Source organism: Solanum stenotomum, chromosome 2 (assembly GCF_019186545.1).
Source record: "Solanum stenotomum isolate F172 chromosome 2, ASM1918654v1, whole genome shotgun sequence".
NCBI classification, from domain to species: domain Eukaryota; kingdom Viridiplantae; phylum Streptophyta; class Magnoliopsida; order Solanales; family Solanaceae; genus Solanum; species Solanum stenotomum.
The window spans coordinates 64,324,488-64,347,870 of record NC_064283.1 but is presented as its reverse complement, the minus strand read 5'-3'; the positions used below and the strand labels follow the sequence as shown (position 1 = coordinate 64,347,870).

At 32.6% G+C, this 23,383-nt stretch overlaps 2 protein-coding genes across 2 annotated transcripts; both read left to right on the top strand.

Annotated features, from left to right (window-relative positions):
- The first annotated feature begins 497 nt into the window (after positions 1 to 497).
- On the top strand, positions 498 to 8,342 carry LOC125855029 (uncharacterized). The gene is made up of 6 exons (XM_049534668.1): positions 498 to 519; positions 2,381 to 2,662; positions 5,420 to 6,071; positions 6,151 to 6,350; positions 6,438 to 6,682; positions 6,945 to 8,342. Exons 2-6 carry the CDS (start codon positions 2,394 to 2,396, stop codon positions 7,736 to 7,738), a joined length of 2,160 nt encoding a protein of 719 aa, XP_049390625.1. The 5' UTR covers positions 498 to 519; positions 2,381 to 2,393; the 3' UTR covers positions 7,739 to 8,342.
- Positions 8,343 to 12,371: 4,029 nt separating this feature from the next.
- On the top strand, positions 12,372 to 14,422 carry LOC125855336 (protein LIGHT-DEPENDENT SHORT HYPOCOTYLS 1-like). Its single transcript, XM_049535059.1, has 2 exons — positions 12,372 to 12,685; positions 13,982 to 14,422. Exons 1-2 carry the CDS (start codon positions 12,504 to 12,506, stop codon positions 14,349 to 14,351), a joined length of 552 nt encoding a protein of 183 aa, XP_049391016.1. The 5' UTR covers positions 12,372 to 12,503; the 3' UTR covers positions 14,352 to 14,422.
- The last annotated feature ends 8,961 nt before the right edge of the window (positions 14,423 to 23,383 follow it).

Sequence of the window (23,383 nt, the reverse complement as noted above, 5' to 3'; positions counted from 1 at the left end):
AGCTAATTTGGTGGGGGTGGGGGGCGTTAGAGGTTTAATTGTTGTTTGTTTGTTGATTTTGTTGTGTTTTTTGGCTGTATGCTGAAATGGATTGTTCTTAATGTTGGTTTCAGCATTTTCTGTGTTAATTTCCTCTTGTTTTGTTAAAAAGGTTCAATTGTGGTGCCTGGGTGGAGCTCAAATATGTTTCTTTTTGTTGTGTATCTGCTGTATGTAAATATTGCTTTTTTAGAACGTTGGACCTTGGGCCTAGTATTGGAACAGGACCCATCGCAATTATTGTTTACCGATGATGGGTCCTTGATTAAATTACCCACGCACTAGATGTCCAGCCCGGGCGTGAGGTGGGTGTTGAAGAGTCTCACATCGGATGAAAAATATTGTTTTTTGTTCTGAACTCTGCCCATGTTAGCTAGTTTCGCGAAATTGAATTGGTCCCGAGATGTTGCAGTAGATGTTCAGCGTGAAAATTAGTGCAAGTTTAATGGATCATTTTAAATACTGAATAAAATGGAATAGGTACAGAGGGCTTTGTGTAGCTGATTTTAACTATTTTTTTGGGGTTTGAGGTTTGATTGTGGTTCATTGGTTCATTGTTGTGATTTGTTATTTTGTTATGTTTTCGGCCGTATGCTAAAACGAATTGTCCCTAATGTTGCCCTTAACATTTTCTGGGTCAGTTTCCTTGTTCTTTCTGTATTTTTCTTCTTCTTTTTTGGTGACTTGGTGAAGACGAATTAAGATTTTTTTGTGGGTTTTTTGCTGTATGTAAATACTCTCCTTTGGTTGTAAACTGTAAATATTGCTTTTTAGAACATTGTTTTTTGTTCTGAACTCTGTCTATATGAGTTAGTTTTGCTAAATAGATTCGGTTCCTAGATGTTGCAGTAGGTGTCAACGTAAAAATAGTGTAAGTATGATGAACCCTTTTAAATACTGAATAAAATGGAATGGGTAGAGAGTCTTCATGTAGTTGATCTTTACGAATATTTGGGGTTGAGGTGTAATTTTGACTTGTTGATTGATATCTTGCTGTTGTGATTCTTAACTTACTCTGTTTTCACTTGTATGCAAAACCAAATGTTGACCATGAACGTTTTCTGTCAGTTTTTTGTTCTGTTTTTTTCTCCCCTTTGCTGTATGTAAATACTCTTGTTTTCTTTTCACCTTTTGTTTCCCTGGTTTTCTTTCAGTATTACTCGTCATATAAATTTTTGGGCTAGGTGGCAGCAGATATGTTTTACCTATTTTGACCTAGTCATTTGATAACCGATTCCCCTCTAATTTATTGAAGGCCTAGTTTTCCCTAAAAGATAAATTAATTGGTATTGGAATGAAATGGTTTGGATAGTGCTGAATGGATTAAGAGGATTCATGTAGTGGACCTTGGCTAATTTGGGATTGAGGGCAGTTGATTGATTTAGTTTGGATTGGGGAAGGAAGGAGGGGCTGAGAATCAGAGGTGGAGAAGCACCAAAAGGTCGACACTGTCAGTTTCAGTTTCTTCAACTTAAATGACGGTGACAACCTCTTGCGTTTTAGGAGCCAAAAGATTTTGGCTTCCTAATCGTTTTTTCCTCCTTCCAATGTCAGGGGCTCAGGGCATGCTTTTCTTATCATATCTTATTGTTGGTTATGAGTTTTTGTCATTTGTCAAGATTTCGAGAGAATTTGAACTGTTGATGTAATGCTAAAACTGCCATCAATCTTCCAGCTTGAGCTACATTTTCGTGGATATATTATAGTTTTTAGTGCCTATGAATTGTCCAAATACATGTCTTTCTATTTGATTTACCTCTGATGCTTGTTATCATCTAGTTCTAACCTTCATCATATACCTTAGCAACTAATTTTGTAAAGTCTATTGATACTTATTGAAAGTGTAATAGGCTATAAAGAAATCAGCTTCATATTAAAGCAAGTTTATGTGGATTTGTCGTTTGATCAAGCTGCTGGAAAATCTTACTTTTGAGTAAAATCAAATCAAGATTTTCCCGGTCCTCTTTTCATTCACCTCTATCTATAAGTCACTTCCCATGTTTTATTATATGTTTTGGGTGGGGAATGCTACGTTGCCTTCTGTCTGTTTATGTTCGTCTGCTTACTGTTATGAATTCTAACCACTTATGTCATATTCACCTTTTAGCAGACCCCAACATAGTCGGGAAATTGAGGTGTAGATAATTGAAATGTTTTCTTCTCCTTCTCTAACCTCTGGAAGTTATTGTGTCTGGTGCTTTCAAATGAAAATGCATGCAGATAATGTGGGCCAATGGAGGCAGCTAGGCCCTGCTATCTTTTTTTAATTGATTTCCTTCTCGAAGTTGATTTTCTGTTGCTAGTTGGACTGCCTTAGTAACTTGCCTTACTAATTATTCAGAATATTTTAGAAGATGGAGATAGTTGAGTCCATTCCTGATCTTGCTGTGCAAGATCCGCCTGGTGAAGACTTCTCAGCATCTGATTTGAGTTGGACCAAATTCGGAACTGAAGAACGTCATGATGATGTTGCCCTTATTCATTATGATCGAGTTGATGCTTTTATCATTGGAGAGTGTTGTAATGTGGAATTCCCAACAAGGTTTCACATTGAGAGGGGAAGGAAAAGAAGCAAAGGCAGTTTAAAGGAGTATAAGCCTGATGAATATTTGGAGTACAGGCTGTAAGTGCTTCAACCATTTAAGGATATATCATTTGATAACTTCTGCCCTTCTTTCTTTTTTGAAATGAATAATGTGGGTCATGATGACCACTTTTTTGTTCTATTTGTCTTAACTAGTAAACTATGTACTCGTTTGAATTTTTGCTTACTTGATCTCTTGGGGAATTTTTGCTTACGTGATCTCTTGGTGGATTAACTCAGGAATGAATTTTCTGGGCAAATATATCTGAATGTTGATGATTGTTTGTAAATGTTTAACTCTTGGAGGGGAGGGGGGGGGGGGGTAAAGGGCTATCTATGAAGACTTTGCTTAATGTAAACGATGGTGTATGAAGAAATACTCTGTCTTTTTCAGTAACATTTGTTTTGTATTAGTAAGTTTAAACTTCTTAAACTTTACTTTATATAACAAAGTTATATATCCGACATATGTTGCTAAAGCCTCAATTTCATGTAATTGTTTTAAAGGTCATATCATAATCCTGTATCAGTCATTCATGTATTTAGACGTTGTTGGACTTGAAGTTTAAGTCTCCATCTAGTCAAAGATGACCCAAAATTTGTAAATTTTCTGAATCTAGTGGACATCCAGTGCCGGAAAGTACCAAGAAGTACTCTATTACTAGAGTACAAAAAAAATTACCAAAGAACTGTCTCTGCCTAACCTACAAAATCAAAATCTTTAAGGACTGAGTCATATCTTCTACCGTGATCTTCTTACACCAAAAGTACAAATTCGGAAACGTCTGTTTTCAACAAAATATATATGTTGTTGTTTCCCCTCAAAGCATCTTTTATTCCTTTCAAACGAAATAGTTCACAAGATGCATATAGGGGTGGGCCTCCAGATCTTCTTCATCTTCTTCTCTACTTTCTGATGTTGCCAGCTTCTCAGAACACCAAAAGGATTAAGAAAAAGTGTACCAAATCTGCCATGTCTGGATGCAATGTGAGAATAGATGACTATAAATTCCACATAATTCCCACAAAAGAAACACCTGCTGCAGATGATATGGCCCCTTCTTTGTTAGTTTACCCGTGTCAAGGAGACAAGGATTGCATTTAAAGCAGCATTATCCATCCAAAGCATGCAAATGTGGAGGAGCTTTTGTTTTCCACAATATTAAAATGGCCAATGCGTTCCCAGTCAGCATCTTTGTTTCTGGATAAAATTGTAACAGCTCCTCACTGAAAATTTTCCATCCTTCTTGGCAACTTGATTGGAGAATCTTTTCTGTTAACATCCAGGGTATGGGTTCCAATAGATATAGTTGTTGACTAATATCTTCCAATTTCCAATCATTAAAATTCCTTCTAAATCTTAATTGCTAACCAGTTTCAGGATAACAATCAGCAACTGTAGAATGTCTGTTAACAGCTTAACTATACAGCACAGGATATTTCTCCCTTAACATCCCATCAACAACCCAAAAGTCTGTTCAGAACTTAATAGTGGATCCGTATATCCAACTTTTTGTTTGAAGTTCTGTCCAGAGTTTGCTGATATACGCCCAAACAACCCATTTTGTGGGCATTGACAGTATGTTGGACTGCAAGAGTCTTCTTTTTTACCTTATTTAGTAATTATAACTCCTTTCCACAACTCTTCACCATCATGATTCAGTTTCCACAACCATTTAAGCAACAAGCTTTCATTGACAAAAACAATGATTAGAGATGAACGCAAGTCAATAAATGCCAAACCTTGGTTCAACATGTCAAATCTACCTCAAAAGATGGATATTCTAGTCTGTAGGTTTCTTGGTTAAAAAAACAAAAGAAAAAACATATTTTGCTCTGTAGGCCTTAGTAAATAAGAAATTTCACGACTTCTATGGAGCTAGAAAGGAGCTGCATTAGCTCAGTTGTGCATCCCTTCACTTGCTTAATCAATTTCTTCTTTGTAGGAATCTGTCCTTGTGGATATTACTCGTAACAAGTAACAACCTGGCTTTATGCTGCTTCTAGAATTTCCTCAAGCATAAATTTATTTTACTGAAGTTTGTTGAGTGTATATATTTCTTTCTCTGTCTTCATTCCATTATGTTTTTAATTAGTTAAAAAAAATGAAAATATATAATGACTGGAAAGGCTTCTGCAACTTGCTCAAAATTGTAAATTTCCCAAGCTTTTTCAGACCTTCGATTTCTCTAGTTGTTTCATCATCTTTTTAAAAGATTTGATCGATCTCACACAAGGAACAGATTTGAGCTTTCTACAGCTTCAAGTTTGAGTCACTTCTCATTCTGTACTTGCTTATGGCTTCCTGAGTATTACTTCTGTTATGATAAAGAAGAGAATTAATTCAAGATTCTTAGATCACTTCTATTATCCCTGGAATGCTTACCTTTTCGACCAATATGTTATTCCTTTGCCCCATAATTATTTACCCATATTTGACTTTCTATAGTCAAACTAGATCAAAGTCATCTTAGGACTAAATTTTGCAATGGCTAAGAATAAAACTCATAATATGTACTATCGTAAGAAGGTTTATAACTTTCTACCACATAAAAATATATAAAACATCTGCTTTAGTGAAATCCTGTTTGACTTTTTAGGGACAAAATTATGGGAATAAGGGAGTAACACCTAGTTGTAGCTGTATGAAAAGTCATGAGATTTCGATAATCGTTAGGGTTTGACTCTTATTACAGAATATGTGACCTTTTTTCATAATTTTTGGTATAATATGAATGTGAAAGCTAAATTAGTTTACGAGTTTCTCCTTCATATCTTGTCATGCTGTTATTTCAGGTATTGGTGTTCCTTTGGCCCGGAAAATTATGGAGAAGGTGGTGGTATTTTACCAAGTCGACGATATAGGCTTAACACTCGAAACCGTGCTGCTAGACCCCAGTCAATGAGGGGCTGCACTTGTCATTTTATAGTGAAGCGTTTGTATGCCCGTCCATCTCTTGCACTTCTTATATATAACAACAGGCGTCATGTTAACAAGTCTGGTTTTGTATGCCATGGGCCACTTGATAGAGATGCTATTGGCCCTGGTGCAAAAAATATACCTTACATTTGCAATGAGATTCAACAGCAAACTATGTCTATGATCTATCTTGGCATTCCCGAGGAGAATGTTTTAGCAAAGCATATAGAGGGTATTCAACGCTACTGTGGTTCTGATGCCAAAGTGAACAGCCTTGCTGCTCAGTATGTCCACAAACTTGGCATGATTATTAAAAGATCTACTCATGAGTTGGATCTAGATGATCAAGCTAGCATAAGATTGTGGGTTGAGCGCAATAAGAAGTCTGTTTTCTTTTATCAGGATGCATCAGAAAATGATCCATTCATCTTAGGTGTCCAAACTGAATGGCAGTTACAACAAATGATTCGTTTTGGACATCGTAGTCTCATAGCCGCTGATTCAACATTTGGTATAAAGAAACTAAAGGTAATGAAGCAATTGTTTTCTTTCTTTAAACCTTGACAACATCTTCCATAGTTCTAATTTAATCTGTGTAAAATGGCAGTATCCTTTGTGCACACTTCTTGTGTTTGACTCAAGACAGCATGCCCTTCCTGTTGCTTGGATCATCACCCGCACAATTGCCAAGCCTGACGTGAGTAAATGGATGAAAGCTCTACATGATCGTGTCCTTGCTGTTGATCCAACATGGAAAGTCAATGGTTTTCTAGTCGACGATGCTGCTGCAGAAATTGACCCCATAAGGCAAAATTCTTATAGTTTACCATTTCTCTGTATCTAGTTAGTCACATGGTTCTATAACTAATTTACATGATCTTAATGTCTTTTCAGGGAGATATTTTCATGTACGGTTCTATTTTCCCTTTGGCGGATCCGTAGATCATGGTTGAGAAATATCATCAAGAAATGTAGTAATATTGAAGTTCAAAGAGAGATATTTAAGCGTCTAGGGGACATAGTGTACAGCATTTGGGATGGAACTGATCCTTTTGTTGCTTTAGAAGAACTTTCTCAAGATTTTGTTGATCAAACGGCCTTCTTGCAGTATTTCAAAGCCACATGGGTGCCGAAATTTGGTTAGATCATCTCTTTGTTTGTTATCTACTTCTGTTACCTTGAAAAAGTTTTTCCATCACAAAGAAAGAAGAAGAACATAATCTGTCATATACAAAACATATAAATCAGATAGAAACAATATAACTTCTACTATATATGCACTCCATTACTTGCATGTACATTTAGTTTATTTCACCATACCATATGAAAGCATTTGTTTAGAATAATTTTCTATCTTTTGCCATTATTTAATTTGTAATAATTGCTCTTTTCATTGTACAGAAATGTGGCTTACTACAATGAAGACGTTACCTCTTGCGAGCCAGGAAGCATCTGGTGCAATAGAAGCATATCATGTCAAGCTGAAAGTCAGACTATATGATGATTCACATCTTGGAGCACTCCAGAGGGTTGATTGGTTAGTTCACAAATTGACAACTGACTTACACTCTAGCTACTGGCTTGACCGATATGCAGATGAGAGTGATTCTTTTCAAACTGTGAAGGCTGAATATATTGCCACCACTTCTTGGAATAGAGCTCTGCAGATTCCTGATGCATCTGTGACCTTGGATTGCAAGGATAGCTCCTTCGCAAAAGTTTTGAGCCAGAAAGACAGCACTATAGCACGACTAGTTTGGAATCCTGGATCGGAATTTGCCCATTGTGATTGTGAATGGTCAATGCAAGGAAATCTGTGCAAGCATGTTATTAAAGTCAATATGATATGTGGGAATCTTCAATCGTATCGACCTTCTATGTCATTTCAATCATTCAATGAGATTCTAGATAGTCTGTCAAAAAAACCGGCAGATGATTCAATTGCATTGGATTTGTCAACAGCATGGACACATCAGATGCTTGATCAAATTCGGAAGCTTGTTGAGCTAAACCAGGCAAATAATATTGGCACCATAGTAAATAATATGCCTTTGAGATGGGTTGCTAAAAAGGGCAGAACATCTGTTGGCAGACCATCAACTCTTGCTCTTCTCCCCTCCAGCGCCAACAATAATTCAACTAGTTCTGCTGCTAAAAAGAAGCAAAAACGGAAGAGATTATCAAGATTATGCTGATTGCTTGTGGAAGACGGACAAATTTCTCATATGGAACTTTGCATGGGTGCCAACGTTTTTCCCAGCGGCTACCAGCCCTGGCCGTTTCATTTGGCAATGACTATTCTGCGTTTAATTCCTTGATCATATCCCATCAGTTGGTTCCCTGAATACCTAATATTCCCATTCATGATTGTGGGATTGGTTTTGGTGCTGTTTTAACCAACATGATGTCGCCACCAACCAGACAGTCAGATCGATGCCAATCCTCGTGTATCAAGCAATTGACTGGTTTCAAGAAATGACCAGAGAAATTTGCTCATCCAGCAAGAAACCTACCGGTGAATGTGAATTCCGGGCTTCATTGGTGTAGATGCAAAGTGATTTTGTGGCTACATCAGAAATTATCTGTGAGTCAGTGTACTTCTAGCTTGAGATTTTAAAAAATTGACCTTTGAACCCGGTACGTTTTCAGCTTGTCCTAATCATCTACACAAATTTGGAAGCAGAAATTTTGTAGAAAATGAATGTTCATATGGATAACTATCTTATTGTTGAACACAATTGTGGCTTACAAGTTACAACCATTAGAATAATTTGTTCATGATACACTGTACATATGATTTAGACACAAGTTTCACTATAACGGTTAAGTTTTCTTTGAAACTGGCTTTTCATGTTAGGTTATATTATATATCCTCTAAAACAACATTTTGCTCTAACTTCCAAGTATCTTGACAAATCATGCCGTTATAGAGAGGTTTGACTGTATTAGTTTCCCTTTTGGATGGTCTGTAAGGGAAAGAGTAGCTTTTCTTTCAATAAAAAAAAAAGGAGACTCATGAAGATTTTGTTTTGGTAACAGTAGAATTGTATCAATGATTCTATGTAAATAGATGTTTGTGGTTCGGCCTTTTCTCTGACCCCGTGCATATCGGGAGCTTAGTGCAATAGACTGCCCTTTTATGTAAATTATTGCTCTAACTATTGTATCATAATCTGTAACCAAAGCACTTGCAGCAAACAGGTGTGAATTAAGCAGCCAAAAGTTGCAGGACAAGTTCTGTGTTGAGAGTGCAAAGGTCAAACTTCAAAGTTACAAAAGTATTTAATTTGGACATTGAATTTCTAATTATCAATCTGTAGTTACCTGCGGCTAGAGCTGTCAATATGGGCTGACCAATCTTATTCGGACTAATTTATATCGGCTTTGAAATTTGACGGGTCAGGTCGGGCTGGTTCATTTTTTTTGTGGGCCAGAAAACGGCCGGCCCAACCCACAAGTACGCGGGCTACGGGTTGTGCCGGGCCAATCCACTTTTTTTTTAAAAGTATATTTTTATAATTTCTTAAATCAAATTATAATTTAAAAATATTATCATGAATATCAACAAGATAATACTACATGGTGTTAGTGTTATTACTTTTTTTTAAATTATTATGTGTCAGTGTTACTACTTGTTAATCAAATCTACAAATAAAATTATTTTTTATAATATTTATTAAATTTGATTTCAACTTAATTATTTTTCAATGATCACAATAAAACACAAAATATATGACAATATTTCATCCATAATAAAGTGATAAATAAACTCCTTAAAAAAATCATGGAACTGATGGCGTATCTAACACCAAAGCATCATCTTCATCAAGCACATCTGAATCAACTTGTAGCAAGTTTGTCTTAACATCTTCATATTCTTATGTAGTTTATAAGAAAAGGTAAACTACTAAGAGAATATGGTTGTCGGTAAATAATTAAGCTACGGCTTACGTGGTGTTCCCTAGAAATTTTAGAAAATTTTTATTTTATGTATTACATAATTACATATTTTATAAACATAATTTGTAATTAAATTTTAATATGTAAAACTTTAAATAAATTTTGAGTTTGAACTCTTTTTATTTTTAATACTCAATTTTATTTTTATTTGGCCCACCGGCCGGCCCTTCTCATATTTCTCAAGCCCTACAAATCAGCAAACTTATTCAGATCAGACTAAAATGTTATTTTCTTAAATGGGCTCCAAAAATCTTAGCCTAATCCTATTAAATCACGGGTTATGACAGGCCGGCCCAACAGGCGTAGCCCATATTGACGGCTCTACCTGCAGCTAATACCTCTTCGTTGAAAAATTACTCCAACAATAGATAAAATTTTCTTTTTATGTATATAAATATATGTTAAATCCCTTAGTTTATCTATGTATGTTTACTTCTTTATATTTTAATTTTTCTTGATAATTTTTTACTTCATTACTAGGTCATGCTGTTATAACGGTGTTGTTTGTTCGGATATATTTCACATTTTAAAATGTTTCTAAGAGAATTGGTTGAGTAGTTAATATAAATTTTTATTTCATACATTTTATCTTGCATAACATTCTAACTTATTTTATATTACTAACTTAACTAAGATAAATTAGCATGATTTGATCTTCCCAACAAATATGACTCTGCACCAAAAGGGGGATTGAACCCGAGATTTCTTGGTTATAAATGAAGGAGTACTTACCACTCTACCAAAATTTTTATCGATGGGATTAATATATCATTCTAAACTCATTACTTAACTATCAATAGAGGTGGAATTTCAGTTATTTTTATAATTGTTACTTCAAGTGATTATAAAAACTCAATTGAAGTTAGCTGCCAAATTTAATGATCATTTATAATGTACTTTTTTTTGTTGTTTTATTCATGCCATAAATTGTAGTATGCATATTTTTAAGAATAAGACCACAATTCTGCGAAATTTCCTCAAAATGGTCCCTATACAATAATGCTACTCAATTAATACACTTCAAATGTGTGTATTATTTACTTAAAAATATATTTAATTTTCTGGCACATATATTCCTCTGATGAGCATTCTCATTATACTATCTTCATCTTCTGAACGTGTGAATTTAATTTAGACCGACCAACTAACAATAACATAATTAACCTAACAACTATGCACTCGATAGAACTTACATGTAAGTCTCGTTGACATATATATTTTTATCATATATAGGACACCTAATGTGGGCATCAATTTAATCACCCCTTTCAATATGAAGTGTGACGTCCTCGATATGATCTTAATTTCCTTGTATTACAGATCCAACATATTTAAATTTTCTTCTCTTAGAGATGACTTGTGTATCACTCTCCACTTCTTCATCCTCTCCGGTGATGCGACACTAAACTCGCACTCATGTATTTTGTATTAGGCATGCTCATCCTGGAGCAGTTGAGCTCTAGGGTCTGTCTCCAAATCTTCAGTCTATCGTTAACTTCGTTGTGTGCCTTGTCAATCAATATTATGTCGTCTGCAAATAATACACATTATGGTATGTACTTTCTCTTGATGAATATATCGTGTCAATTCATTCATCACCAAGACAAATAAAAATGGGATCAGAGCTGATCGTGGACGTGCAACCGGATCTTGACTAGGAAGTATTTCGAGTCTCCTCCCATTTTCCTCGCTCCATCGTACATATACCTAATCACTCTAATATATGACTGTACACCCCTAGACTCCAAACATCTACACAAAACCTTCCTTAGGACTTAGTCATATATATGTCTTTTCTGGGTTGATGAACATCAAACGTAAGTCTTATTTCCTCTTCCCTATATACTACTTCAATACTTTCGTTGTCGATCGTCCCAACATAAATCCAAATTGTTTCTTACATTTTTCATCCTTATCTCATCACAACCACAATGTGATTTAGTAATTTAATACCCCTATAGTTATTGTAATTTAAAATATCACCCTTATTCTTGTACAACTGGATCATTATACTTCACCCATTCTTTGGGCATTCTAGTTATCCTGAAAATGACATTAACCCAATTAATTTTCCACTTCAAGCACATTTCGCCTATGCTCTTCCCCTCCTCAAACTCAATACACCTATAATATTCAGAATTTTGATGACTCTCAAAGAATATTCTATAAATTACCTAAGAGTTTATGAAACCATGTATATCGATCTCCATATAATTAATAAATTACCTAAGATGTCCCTATGTAAAAAAACAAAACAATTTTCCTTAGTACCAAACACACCCTATAGCTACATGTAGTTGCTATGAAGTTTCCTAGGAGTTGTTGGATTGTAGTTAATTTCATTAATTCTTAAAGAATTGTTGCTTTCAAATTATACACGTGCCCTCATATTGAATAATATTAGTAGGGGTTACAAACTTACAAACAAAACCTAACCATTCGTACCATTATATTAAATTATTAATGCAAGTTGAAATAAAATGCCAAATTAAGAGGATATCCCTTTCTGAATCACAATATAAATTCTTTCTACAAATGTCACTCTCTTCACTTCTCACTACTTTTGTCCCCCCTTGTCTCTAATTTTGTTCTAGAGAAAAGCACTAGAATACGACGACGTTTATTTAGTGACATTTTTTGTGCTATAGTCACAATCTTAATATTCTTTATATATAGCTTAGAATTCACAATTATATATAACACATAATGTTTTACTATTTTTAGGACACGATTCAGACCCCGATAAATTTGATATTAGCTTATTCATTGGCCAATTGGCCATGCTACACTAGCTAGGTCAACTACAAGTTTGAACCCCCCCACCCCACAGTCCAAATTTTTGAGTCAATAAAAGGGGATTTTTCTGAGTGATCTTTATTTGTGACCCTAAAGCCATTGGTTTTTTATTTTTTAGGGTATATCTGTTTTCTTGCTCGTTAGCGTTTTACATATTATAAGATAGAAATTAAAGTATATTTCACGCTCATTCAGCACCACCATATGGATGTTGCAAATGTTAACCCGAGCAACAATGTTGTTGACATTCTCTCAGCTCCTCGATTGAGTCGATACGAGAGTCAGAAACGTCGTGATTGGAACACGTTTTGTCAATACATAAGAAATCATCATCCTTTAATGTCACTTCTTCAATGCAGCAGCATTCATGTTCTGGAATTTCTAAGGTACGTATACTGTTTGAATCATAATATTCAATTTTTTAACCAATAATTCTTGTAGAGTACTTTAGTTTAATTATATTAACATTTTAGATGTTTAATTAGCATCATTTTGTTATATAGCTTACTGTGTATCTTGTGATATAGGAGCATGTTTGAAAAAAAATTACTCGTTTCAGTTTATTTGTCTTACTTTTGTTTCAAAAAAGAATGACTCCTTCCTAGTTTGACAACTCTTTAATTTCAACATTTCATGTTTTAAGACCACAAGATTTAAAGAATATTTTGGTACATTATATTTTTAGTTTAAGACCACAATGTTTTTTAAAAAATCGTTACTTTCTTAAACCTCATGTCAAATCATATTAAAACAGACAAATTAAAATTAAAGAATTTATTTTTTTTGATAGCTAGGTTCTATTGTTAACAATTTATTAGTCAAAATAAGGATTAAAATGTATGAGCTTAATTTAAATTGTGGTATTAGTTAAGGATTTTTCTAGATTTTATGTTTACATGTAAGCCTATATACAAATAGTTACGGATGTTCACTATATTATTTTTTTATAATCAGGGACGAAGTTAGAATTTTTAAGCCACGGTGCTCGACTGCATATTATCTAGATTTACTTTCTAAGATGGGGTGCTTATCATTAATTTCTAAGATTGGGTGCTTATCAAAAATTACCTTTGTATGTATGTTATTATATTGGTTTGGAGCTAGTAAGGACAAAGGGGTTCAACTGAATCCTGTTATCAGAGAATTATACCTTTGTTTTTTAATCTAGATTTACTTCCTAAAATTGGGTGCTTATCATAAATGCCTTTGCATGTCATTATATAGTGTTTGGAGCTAGTAAGAGTGAAGAGGTTCAATTGAATCTTGTTATAAAAAAATTATACTTTTTTTTTGTTTTATACATATATTGGTGTACCCCTTGAAACAATTATTGTGTAGTCAGGAACGAAACTAGAAGTTTTAAGTTAATGATGTTCGATTGCATTTAATTTATATTTACTTCCTAAGATTGAGTGTTTATCATAAATGCCTTTGTATGTCATTATATAGTGTCTAGGGCTAGTAAGAATGAAGAGGTTCAATTGAGTCCCGTTATCGAATAACTATAACTTCTTTTTTGGTTATAGATCTATAAATTGTTGTACCCCTTGACATAAGGAACATTAAATGTATAGTAATATAAAGGAGTTCAAAAAGTTGCTTTTGAACTCTTTTTTTTTAATAATTTAATATGAATTCCTGATTCCATTACTATCTATAATAATATTCTCTTATTCTAACAGGTACTTGGATCAGTTCGGAAAGACTAAAGTCCATAACCTAAATTGTCCATTTTTTGGGATGCTAAATCCTCCGGCACCCTGTGCTTGCCCTTTAAGGCAAGCATGGGGAAGCCTGGACGCTCTTATAGGGCGTCTTCGTGCTGCTTATGAAGAACATGGAGGAAATTCGGAAATGAACCCGTTTGGAGCTAAAGCAGTTAAGCTATTTTTACGCGATGTTCGTAATTTTCAGTCCAAGTCTAGAGGAATTAGCTATGACAAAAAAAGGAAAAAATCAAGAAGAAATCAGAAAAATATAATGGCAATGAAAGAAGTTGATCATCAGATTCATGATGATAAGAATGTAGGTGCAAATATTGTTATTGAGTAATTTTCTTGAGTTTAATTAAGCATCGGTACAATGTAAAATAAGAACATCATTATGCAAATATTATTAACTTCTTTCCATTTTATTTGACTGTCGAAACAGTAATTAAACAAACAAATTAAAATGAAGGGAGTAACTATATATCGTGCTCTCACACTTGTTTGTTGTTGTTGTTGTTTCTTGGGTGATAATTGAGGTGAATATATATTATGATGCTGTTATTATGTTTTCTACCTTTTTTCTTGTCAATCACTTTTTTGTTACGTTTTAATTTATGTAATGGTATTTGGCTAGACACGATGCTTAAGAAAAAGAATTGAAACTTTTGATCATCTGAAATGAATCTTATATGTTTTGTTTGTTTATAAATTATCTCAGTAAAGATAAAATAAGTAGTTTTTAAATGAATTTGTATTTTACTTTTTGTTCTTTATCAAGGGTAAGATTAATTAGGTTTAATAATATGATTGTTCATATTTGCTGAGATGCATTAAACTTTTCTAACGGATATGTAATCAATACAATTAAGCTGCTAATGGCAGAAATCACANAAGATAAAATAAGTAGTTTTTAAATGAATTTGTATTTTACTTTTTGTTCTTTATCAAGGGTAAGATTAATTAGGTTTAATAATATGATTGTTCATATTTGCTGAGATGCACTAAACTTTTCTAACGGATATGTAATCAATACAATTAAGCTACTAATGGCAGAAATCACAATTTCTAATTTTGGAATGCATTATTTGCATAATTATGTCATGACTTATTAAATAATCATAGGTAAATATTAATGAACGTCTAAGTGGAAAGTGAAAGTCCTAAAAAAATGACAGAATCTTGAAATCAATTCACTTGAGTAAGGTAGAGGAAATTGACACTTCATAGGTAAGGGTGAAATCTGAAGATTTACGAAGGAACCTCAAAAGCGAAGACATGCATATCTCATTCCCTCAGAAGCGAGCATGTGATCATGTAATGCAAACAATGAAAGTTCACCTTCAATCTTTGTGAATGCAAAGATACTCTAGCTAACGCGTAAAACACTCTATCGATAGTTAGGAAGTACGATTGTAAGATCGAAACTCAATGGAATACTTAACAACAGGCTACACATGACTGGTGGAGTATGTGATCATTTAATTCGATACAACGTCCAAAAAATTAGTAAATTTATTTGGTAAACTTGGTAATTGAATTATGTGCCTCATGATGTTATTGGTATCAAGCCCACATAAAAGAAGGAAGATCAAGTTGGCTGACAATCAACATAAAACTTATCAATTTTAATAAATCTTTATTATAGCAACTAGGGGTGTTCGTGGTTTGGTTTGGATCGGTTATTGATTAAAATCAAAACCAAACCAATCTAGTCGGTTTTTTAAATTTCTAAAACCAAACCAAAAAAATAAACGTCGGTTTGGTTCAGTTTAGTTCAGTTTTCTGGTTTATTCGGTTTGAAAGTAATAGTTCGATAGACACAACACCTAGCACATGAACAATCCACAAAAAAACTATTGTCGGTTCAATTGAGCAATACTAGAGTTATCATTACACTAACAACGCGTTTCAATTAAGAGAAAATGTGACTATTTTATGTGAAGTAGGGTAGGTAAAGACTAAAATTGATTTTGATGGACTTGGACTTAGGATTATTATAGTTGGGCAAAAGTGTTTTATTAAGTTAAAGACTTAAGTTAATTGAAATCTAACAAAATATTTCTATTTTAATTATTTCTGAATACTACATAAATAATTATAAAATTTATATATCTAATTTATCGGTTCGGTTTGGTTATTTTTGCATTTTTTTTAGTAAAACCAAAAGCAAACCAAATAATTTCGGTTTTCAAAATTCAAAACCAAACCTAACCAAATCCAACCAAATATCGACTTTTATAATCAGTTTGGTTCGAATTGCAAGTTTGATTTGGTGTTTTAACCATAACCATGAACAACCCTAATAGCAACTTATAACCTTCTATTACAAAAAATAATAGATTCACCAATAATATAACTCAAATCAATTTCAACTTGCCAATGTCTAAGCAGCTATATATATATCACATTAGTTGATTATTCTTATTAGTCTTGCGTCCAATAATAATTGTCCACTATAATATTTTGGAATGTCCAACAATATTTGTCCACTTTATAAAATTAATGGATAATTTTACACTTAGTTCCTAATTTACCATTAATTATAATCATTTTTCTATTATATTTTTCAAGACATTGTATTTATTATATTCAAAGGGTGATACAGTAAAATTACCCTTCTATTTATAGTTTCTTAAGAAGTACTGTGCAAGTCAATAGTTAACAAGTATTGTTGGACAGAAAAAATATTGCTCTTTTTTTAAATATTATGTTATGTTTTTCCTATTATTTTCTAGTTCTTGTAATTTTTGTATGTATTTTTCTTTTAACTAGTTTGAAGTACATGTTACTCAAGCCGATAGTTTTTCAGAAACAACATTCTTACTTCTTGAAATAGAGATAAAATATGCGTACACTCTACCATCTTCGAAAACCCTAAATTTGTCTCTTAAAAGAGTGGCACAATACACCAATCTCCCACAAATTTATCAACATCCAATGACATAAATTCCTCAATATGTGGAACTAACATGACTCCTAATGCTGACACGTGTCCAACTGTGGGCCACCTATCTAAATTCTTCCCACATCATGTACCACTTGTCGGGTAACAACAACGGCCTCGACTTTCAAGCCCAAATCAACGGTTGTGATCATGACACGTGGCAGTGTTAATGCATCTCATCCGTCGGATTGTGTCCGTACAAACACTTGCATATTTCCGTCTTTGGCTTTATCGCATGTTTGCTACTTAAGGGCACTTGATAATTACATGTTAGAAATAAAAACAATTTATTTAGTTTAATTTATATTATTAATTATTTTTACTTCTTGATTTAGGGTTTCTATATTATTAGTTTGAATATTTTTAGGGTTTTGGGTGAAACAAAATGTTATGAATATTGGCATGGTTTGGTGTGGGGAGAATGTGGTCCTCACATCTTTGGAATTTGCTCAATGAAAAAAAATATTATTATTTTTTAAAAAGAAGCGGCAAAGTATTAAAATAAAAATGCTAAAGTGCACCAAAAACTAATTTTGATATTGTTATTCTTAATTTTAACAAACGTGTAACTTCAGATATTGTGTAAAGTATATATTATTGAAGTTTAAGCACAAATGACTGAAGTCTGTTTTATCTAAAATTTTGGGTAAAAATAATTAAATTTCAATCATATAAAACTTCAGAGACTGCATGTTGATTATCAGTGAAGAAATACTTACGAACACAAATACATGTTAATAGCGGTGTCAAAATATGCTGCCCGGGAATTTTTCACAAATCTTAAGGATGTAATGTAACTCCACCACAACAACAACAAATCCAGTAAAGGTATAACCAATGGGAGGATATATTTTTTTTTATAAGACATTTTTTATGTTTAATTATTGATACTCATTTACCATCAAAAATGGAAAATTAACTTCCTTCACTTATGTGTCAAAAAGTTAATTTCTTATATATATTTTAATTTAATTTCAAATTACTTGCCCCAACAAACAACTTGACATTATTTTTCTCTTTTGTACTAAAAGATTTCCATCAAAACATTACTATCCAATTTACAAATAGATCTTTCATATATTTCCTCCGTTTCATTTTATGTGGCACTTTTTGGATTACGAAATTCACACAAGTCTATCTTTAACTGTAATTTTGTTTTATAGATCTTTTAAACATTTTAAATTATCAATTATTGTGACTTATAATACTTTTTACGTAGTTTACAAATATATAAATTTCATTTCAAAAAAATTGAAGATTTCATGCGCAAATTGTCAGTCAAACTTAAATTGTTTGACTCTCGAAAATCAAAAAGTGTTACATAAATGGAAAGAGAGTATGTTTTTTTTTCAAAAGTATTTCCTCAAGTTGGGCTTATTTATAGGTTGCAAAGTTGTTGGGCCAAATCCTTGCTGAAATGCTTAGCATACAATTTAGTATAAATTTTAGGAATCACATAGTTTTAAGATGAAATTACATCCTATCCCTATTTATTTTGTAATTACATTAATTCCTGAAAAGTTACACAATTCGAATACATAATTGGGAGTTTGGATACATTAATAGTTATACGTTATATATTTTGTTGTTGCGCTTTAAATGGAAAACAAAACGGATAATTAAAAATAAAATCCCCTAATTCACGCTAATAAGTTTCATCCTTATTGTCAATCAGCGAAACTTTATTCCTAAAATAACAAATCAATTCATAATTCAAAAAATTTCAAATCTTATTCGTCTTGGTCCCTGTTTCAACAAAGAAACTTTCGAGTGAGATTCAAATTTTTTGTTGTATATTTGATCAGTTAAATAATGAATATTTCAATTTTGTTGAGGCATTTAGGAGTGTATGGGAGAGTGAGCTTAGAAATGAAAGTACAGAAGTGATGAGATAGTGGTTGGTGAGAATATTTTCTTTACAAATCTAGTTTCAGCCATTGCAGCTGAGTTAAATATTGATGAATCTAGGAAAAAATTCATATACGATACATTGTAGAAGGAAAATCCTCTCCACTTATTATAAGGAATGATATGGGGGTAAAGTTATACGTAGAGGTGAAGAAACGTGAGGTTGGATTTGATATGTATTCCATCAGTGTTGATATAACTGATAATGAAGTTGGCGAGATAGAAAGTTTTGATGTGTCGATTGGTGCAATTGTCTGTGTTGAAGGTGCTGAAAAGGACACACACTCAACTTGGTGGAATCAAAAAATGGTGATTCATGTTACATATCAGAAATGGAGGTAATGAATTACATATCGGATACGCATAGTATGGACGTGAAGGTGAATCAATTGTACAAGGATAAAGCCACTCTAGTAGTTGTAATGACAAATTTCAAAATAAAACATGAATTCAATGTTTGAGTTCATAGATTTGATAACAAAAGGTATGCAACTCATTTTTCAGTCATGAATTTGAATTTAGGTGAATCATTATTGGATATAAGGGTGATACATTAAATGTTTGACGTATATATTTTGAGGCATCAGATTTGTAAGTTACAATATTGTTAGTATAAAGTATCAGACATGTGACACTCCTCTTTTTGAATGTTTGAATTTATATATGTGTATAATAATCATGATACATTATTACATTCAACTTGATACAATTATGATTTGATGTATACTTGTTGTTTAATGTGTTTTTGTATCTATGACTCAGTGTAATATTATTATAACGTATCAGATATATTTGAACTTCTTTTTTTTATCATTAATGTATCATTGTATTTTGGTGAATCAATCATGATACATTACTGGCATTAAGATGGATACATAAAACGTTTGACGTATATATTTTTAGGTATCAGAACTGTTAGATAATGTATTGTTAATATAAAGTAACAGATACATGTGACCCTCCTCTTTTGGATGCCTGAATTAATATAGGATAATCATGATACATTGTTGCATTCAACTTGATAGAATTATGATTTGATGAATATATCTTATTTAATGTGTTTTTGTAGCTGTGTGTCAGTGTAATATTATTATAAAGTATCACATATGTTTTCCCTTCTTTTTTATTATATGTTAATGTATCAGTATATGATTTTTTTCACTAATGTATCATTATGTAAAGAATATATTAATTTAATGTATTCATTATACATTTTACTAATGTATCTAAAAAAAATTGTAGTTATGTATTATTGTGTTTATCGGATGACTGTTCTTAGAGATTGAATGCATATGTCAGGAAGAAATCAAATTTATTCAAAGTGAGGTACTTCAATAGTGAGTATACATGTCCGTTAAGGGATAGGCCATTAATGATGGGGTTTGACTTCTGTAGACCAATAATTGTTGTTGACGGTGCACATCTTGGTGGAGCTTACTAAGGAACTTTTGTATCAGCAAGTATGCTTGATGGTGCAGGTATGATTATTGTATTAGAATTTATAAATATTTATCTCATAACAATTATTTATTGTATTTGATACTTTATATATGGATAGTTGTGTATCTATAAATTAACAAACTTGTGAGCTATTTAATAGTAGTATGCATATTATCGTTAGCTTATGGAGTGGTGGACACGAAAAATAATTGTTCATTGACATGATTCTTCCAACAGTTTAAAAGTGAATTTGGGGAGAGGAAAAAAATGTGTGTTGTATCAGATAGAAATGAAAGCATAATGAAGAGTGTAAGTACTGTTTTTCCAACTGTTCTTCATTTTGCATGCATATGACATCTTTGGAAAAATGTTTGTACATACTAAAAGAGAAGCAGAAACATACTAAGTGATGTGATCTATTCAATGGTCAAGGTTTAAAGAAAAGAGGATTTTGACAAATGATGGCTAAAGTGATTAAAATTGACAATCGGATTAAGATGTACCTTGATGATGCTGATTATGAAAAGTGGTCGAGAGTTTATGCAACAGTAAACATGGGGAGAATGATGACTTCTAACATAGTGGAATGTATCAATGGTTGCCTTGTTGAGGCGTGACAACTACATATATTAGAATTTTTGGAAGAAGTTAAAGTTCTATTCGGTTCTTGAAACTATAAAAATAGAAAAATAACATCCTACACAAAGAAAATATTAGGAAGGAGATTTGAAGAGTTATTGATTCTAAACGCTTCTAAATGTTCAAAAATGAAGGTATGTATCAATATATAAACTATCATGTATCTGAAATTGATTATCGTTTGGTTGTTGTGTGTATAAAATTGAGTTAATTGATTTGTGATTTGTGTCTAACTTTTTAATCTTACCAGGTTATACAATCTACTAAATTTATTTATTCAAGATGGGCGATGATACATTGTTTGCCTTGAGAGAAAAATATGTAATTGTGAAAGATTTCAGTTATACGAGATACCTTGTGCGCACATAATTGATATTTTGAAGAAGAAAAATATTATAGATATACATTCCTATTGCTCAAATTACTATAAGTCAGCTGCATTAGCAAACATATATGAAGTTCTGATGGTTTCAATGCCGGATAATGAGGATTGGTTAGCACCGAAATTTGTTTTGGAAGAAATCATCTTGCCACCTAGGCACAAAAGGATGGTTGGACAAACAAGGAAAAGAAGGAAGAAAAATTCAGATGAAAAGATAAGCACAAACACAAATCATTGTGGAGAAGAAGGTCACAACCGAAGAACTTGTACTTTCTTTCCGAAAGAAGATTGCCAATTGTCTTTGTTGGGGTTACTATTATGTTTCAGATACATTATGTTAAGATTATGTGTTGTCATTTTTTTTTTGCTTTTTTCACTTTTACCTTTATAAAACATTATAGTCTACTATTAGTTGGTGAAATTTTGTTACAATAAATGTTAAGATTTTCAATCTTGTGTTTATTTTTGTAACACATTAAGTTTCAAATACCTTTTAAAACAATGTATCATTAGCTATTTGATAAGTATATTATTTTGTGTTTATGGGGATTGTACCAATCAATATAATTTCAGATACATTTTTATATCATGTATCGTGGTCTAATTGAATAATAATGTGTCTTATACAATAAAGTTGTTAAAAATATAAGTATGTATCATAATAAGAATTAAAGAATTTATCAATATGACTGGATAAATGAATGAGCCAACAACGAATTACAAGAAATTGACCAAATGTATCAGCATAAATGAAGAAGCAACTAACTAGAACTGATTTATAAACTAAATTGCATTGGTTATGTGTCAAAGTATCAGCTCCTACCAGAACTACAATGAATGTCGAGGTATGATCCGAAAATAGAATTTTTAAACAACTCGATACTAATGAGAATAAATAATATTGTGTGTCTATGAAATAATCTGATACATAAGTTTATTCCATTTTTGTATCAAATTATATACAACAAATGTGTACAACAGTCCATATTGTCAATAACAACTGAAAATATTGACAGTTGATGTCAAAATAAACAAGTTTCTAGAAAAACACTCTAACGCTTGGGTACGAATATCTGAAAACAAAAAAAACAAAAAAAATAATAAAACTAGAGTTAATGTATCTCAAAAATAATAATACTGTAAAAAAGTGTGAACATTGATCAAATCTTCTTCAGCTGGTGCTGTGAAATGATTTTTAGGCCTTATGGATCATTATTTTCACTAACGTATCCTGTCTTAGCCTTTTCAGTACCATATTTTCATAATAGGGGTCCATATCGTGTACAGAGGTATTGTGAATGGAAATCATTTTTTAAAATAGGGATCCCATCGCTAAGGAACTCAGCAAAGGCAGCTACAAACATTCTGTAGTCCCTTCAAAAATGATATATATACATTATAACAATAAAAAAGATACATTTTAATTCAAAGAAAAATTGTGCTAATACTTACAAGATATCGCTTTCTTGTTGCATAATGTCTTGTACGAATTCAACTTCAAATTCGTGTTGTGGTCCCAAAAGCATGCCAGTTTGCTTGTCATTGTAAGCATCCAATGATGACCAAGACAAAGATAGGCTGTCAAGAATGTAGAGGAGGTAGGATGTGCAGTTGGTCAGATCTAGTATGGATCGTACATGGACGGTAAGTTGAGTCGGTTGATAAAAAAACCATTGTTATAGAGGTAAGATAGCATTATTGTATCCAACTTTTTTTATCTCAACGATACTTTAATTCTTGTACTCAATGATGAATCGTACACGTGTATGAGCCTCTTTTTTTTAAAAGCAACAATAGCCAACACCCAATGAAACTTCCCATCTGAGTTCACCAGAATGTATGCATCATCAACTAAATGCCATGGTAATTCAGTCGGAATGAAAAATTCTTTGATTATATTTTTAATTGACCTCTTGAATGCAGATACAATAGGCCCGCGCGCAATGTGCTCTTGCGAACTTAAATTATCATCAGGTGGACTGCAGTAGTACCTTGTGTGTGCATCATTAATAAATGTCTTGAATAAGTAATTGACTGTGGTGTGTCTGTATTCATTGGGGCT

Bases quoted from the DNA above. Each gene is read 5' to 3' on its own strand.
- LOC125855029 (XM_049534668.1), top strand. From the start codon at position 2,394: ATGGAGATAGTTGAGTCCATTCCTGATCTTGCTGTGCAAGATCCGCCT. The intron at 6,351-6,437 runs GCAAAATTCTTA...ATGTCTTTTCAG, and splicing joins GCAGAAATTGACCCCATAAG to GGAGATATTTTCATGTACGG. The intron at 6,683-6,944 runs GTTAGATCATCT...TTCATTGTACAG, and splicing joins CACATGGGTGCCGAAATTTG to AAATGTGGCTTACTACAATG.
- LOC125855336 (XM_049535059.1), top strand. From the start codon at position 12,504: ATGGATGTTGCAAATGTTAACCCGAGCAACAATGTTGTTGACATTCTC. The intron at 12,686-13,981 runs GTACGTATACTG...TTATTCTAACAG, and splicing joins CATGTTCTGGAATTTCTAAG to GTACTTGGATCAGTTCGGAA.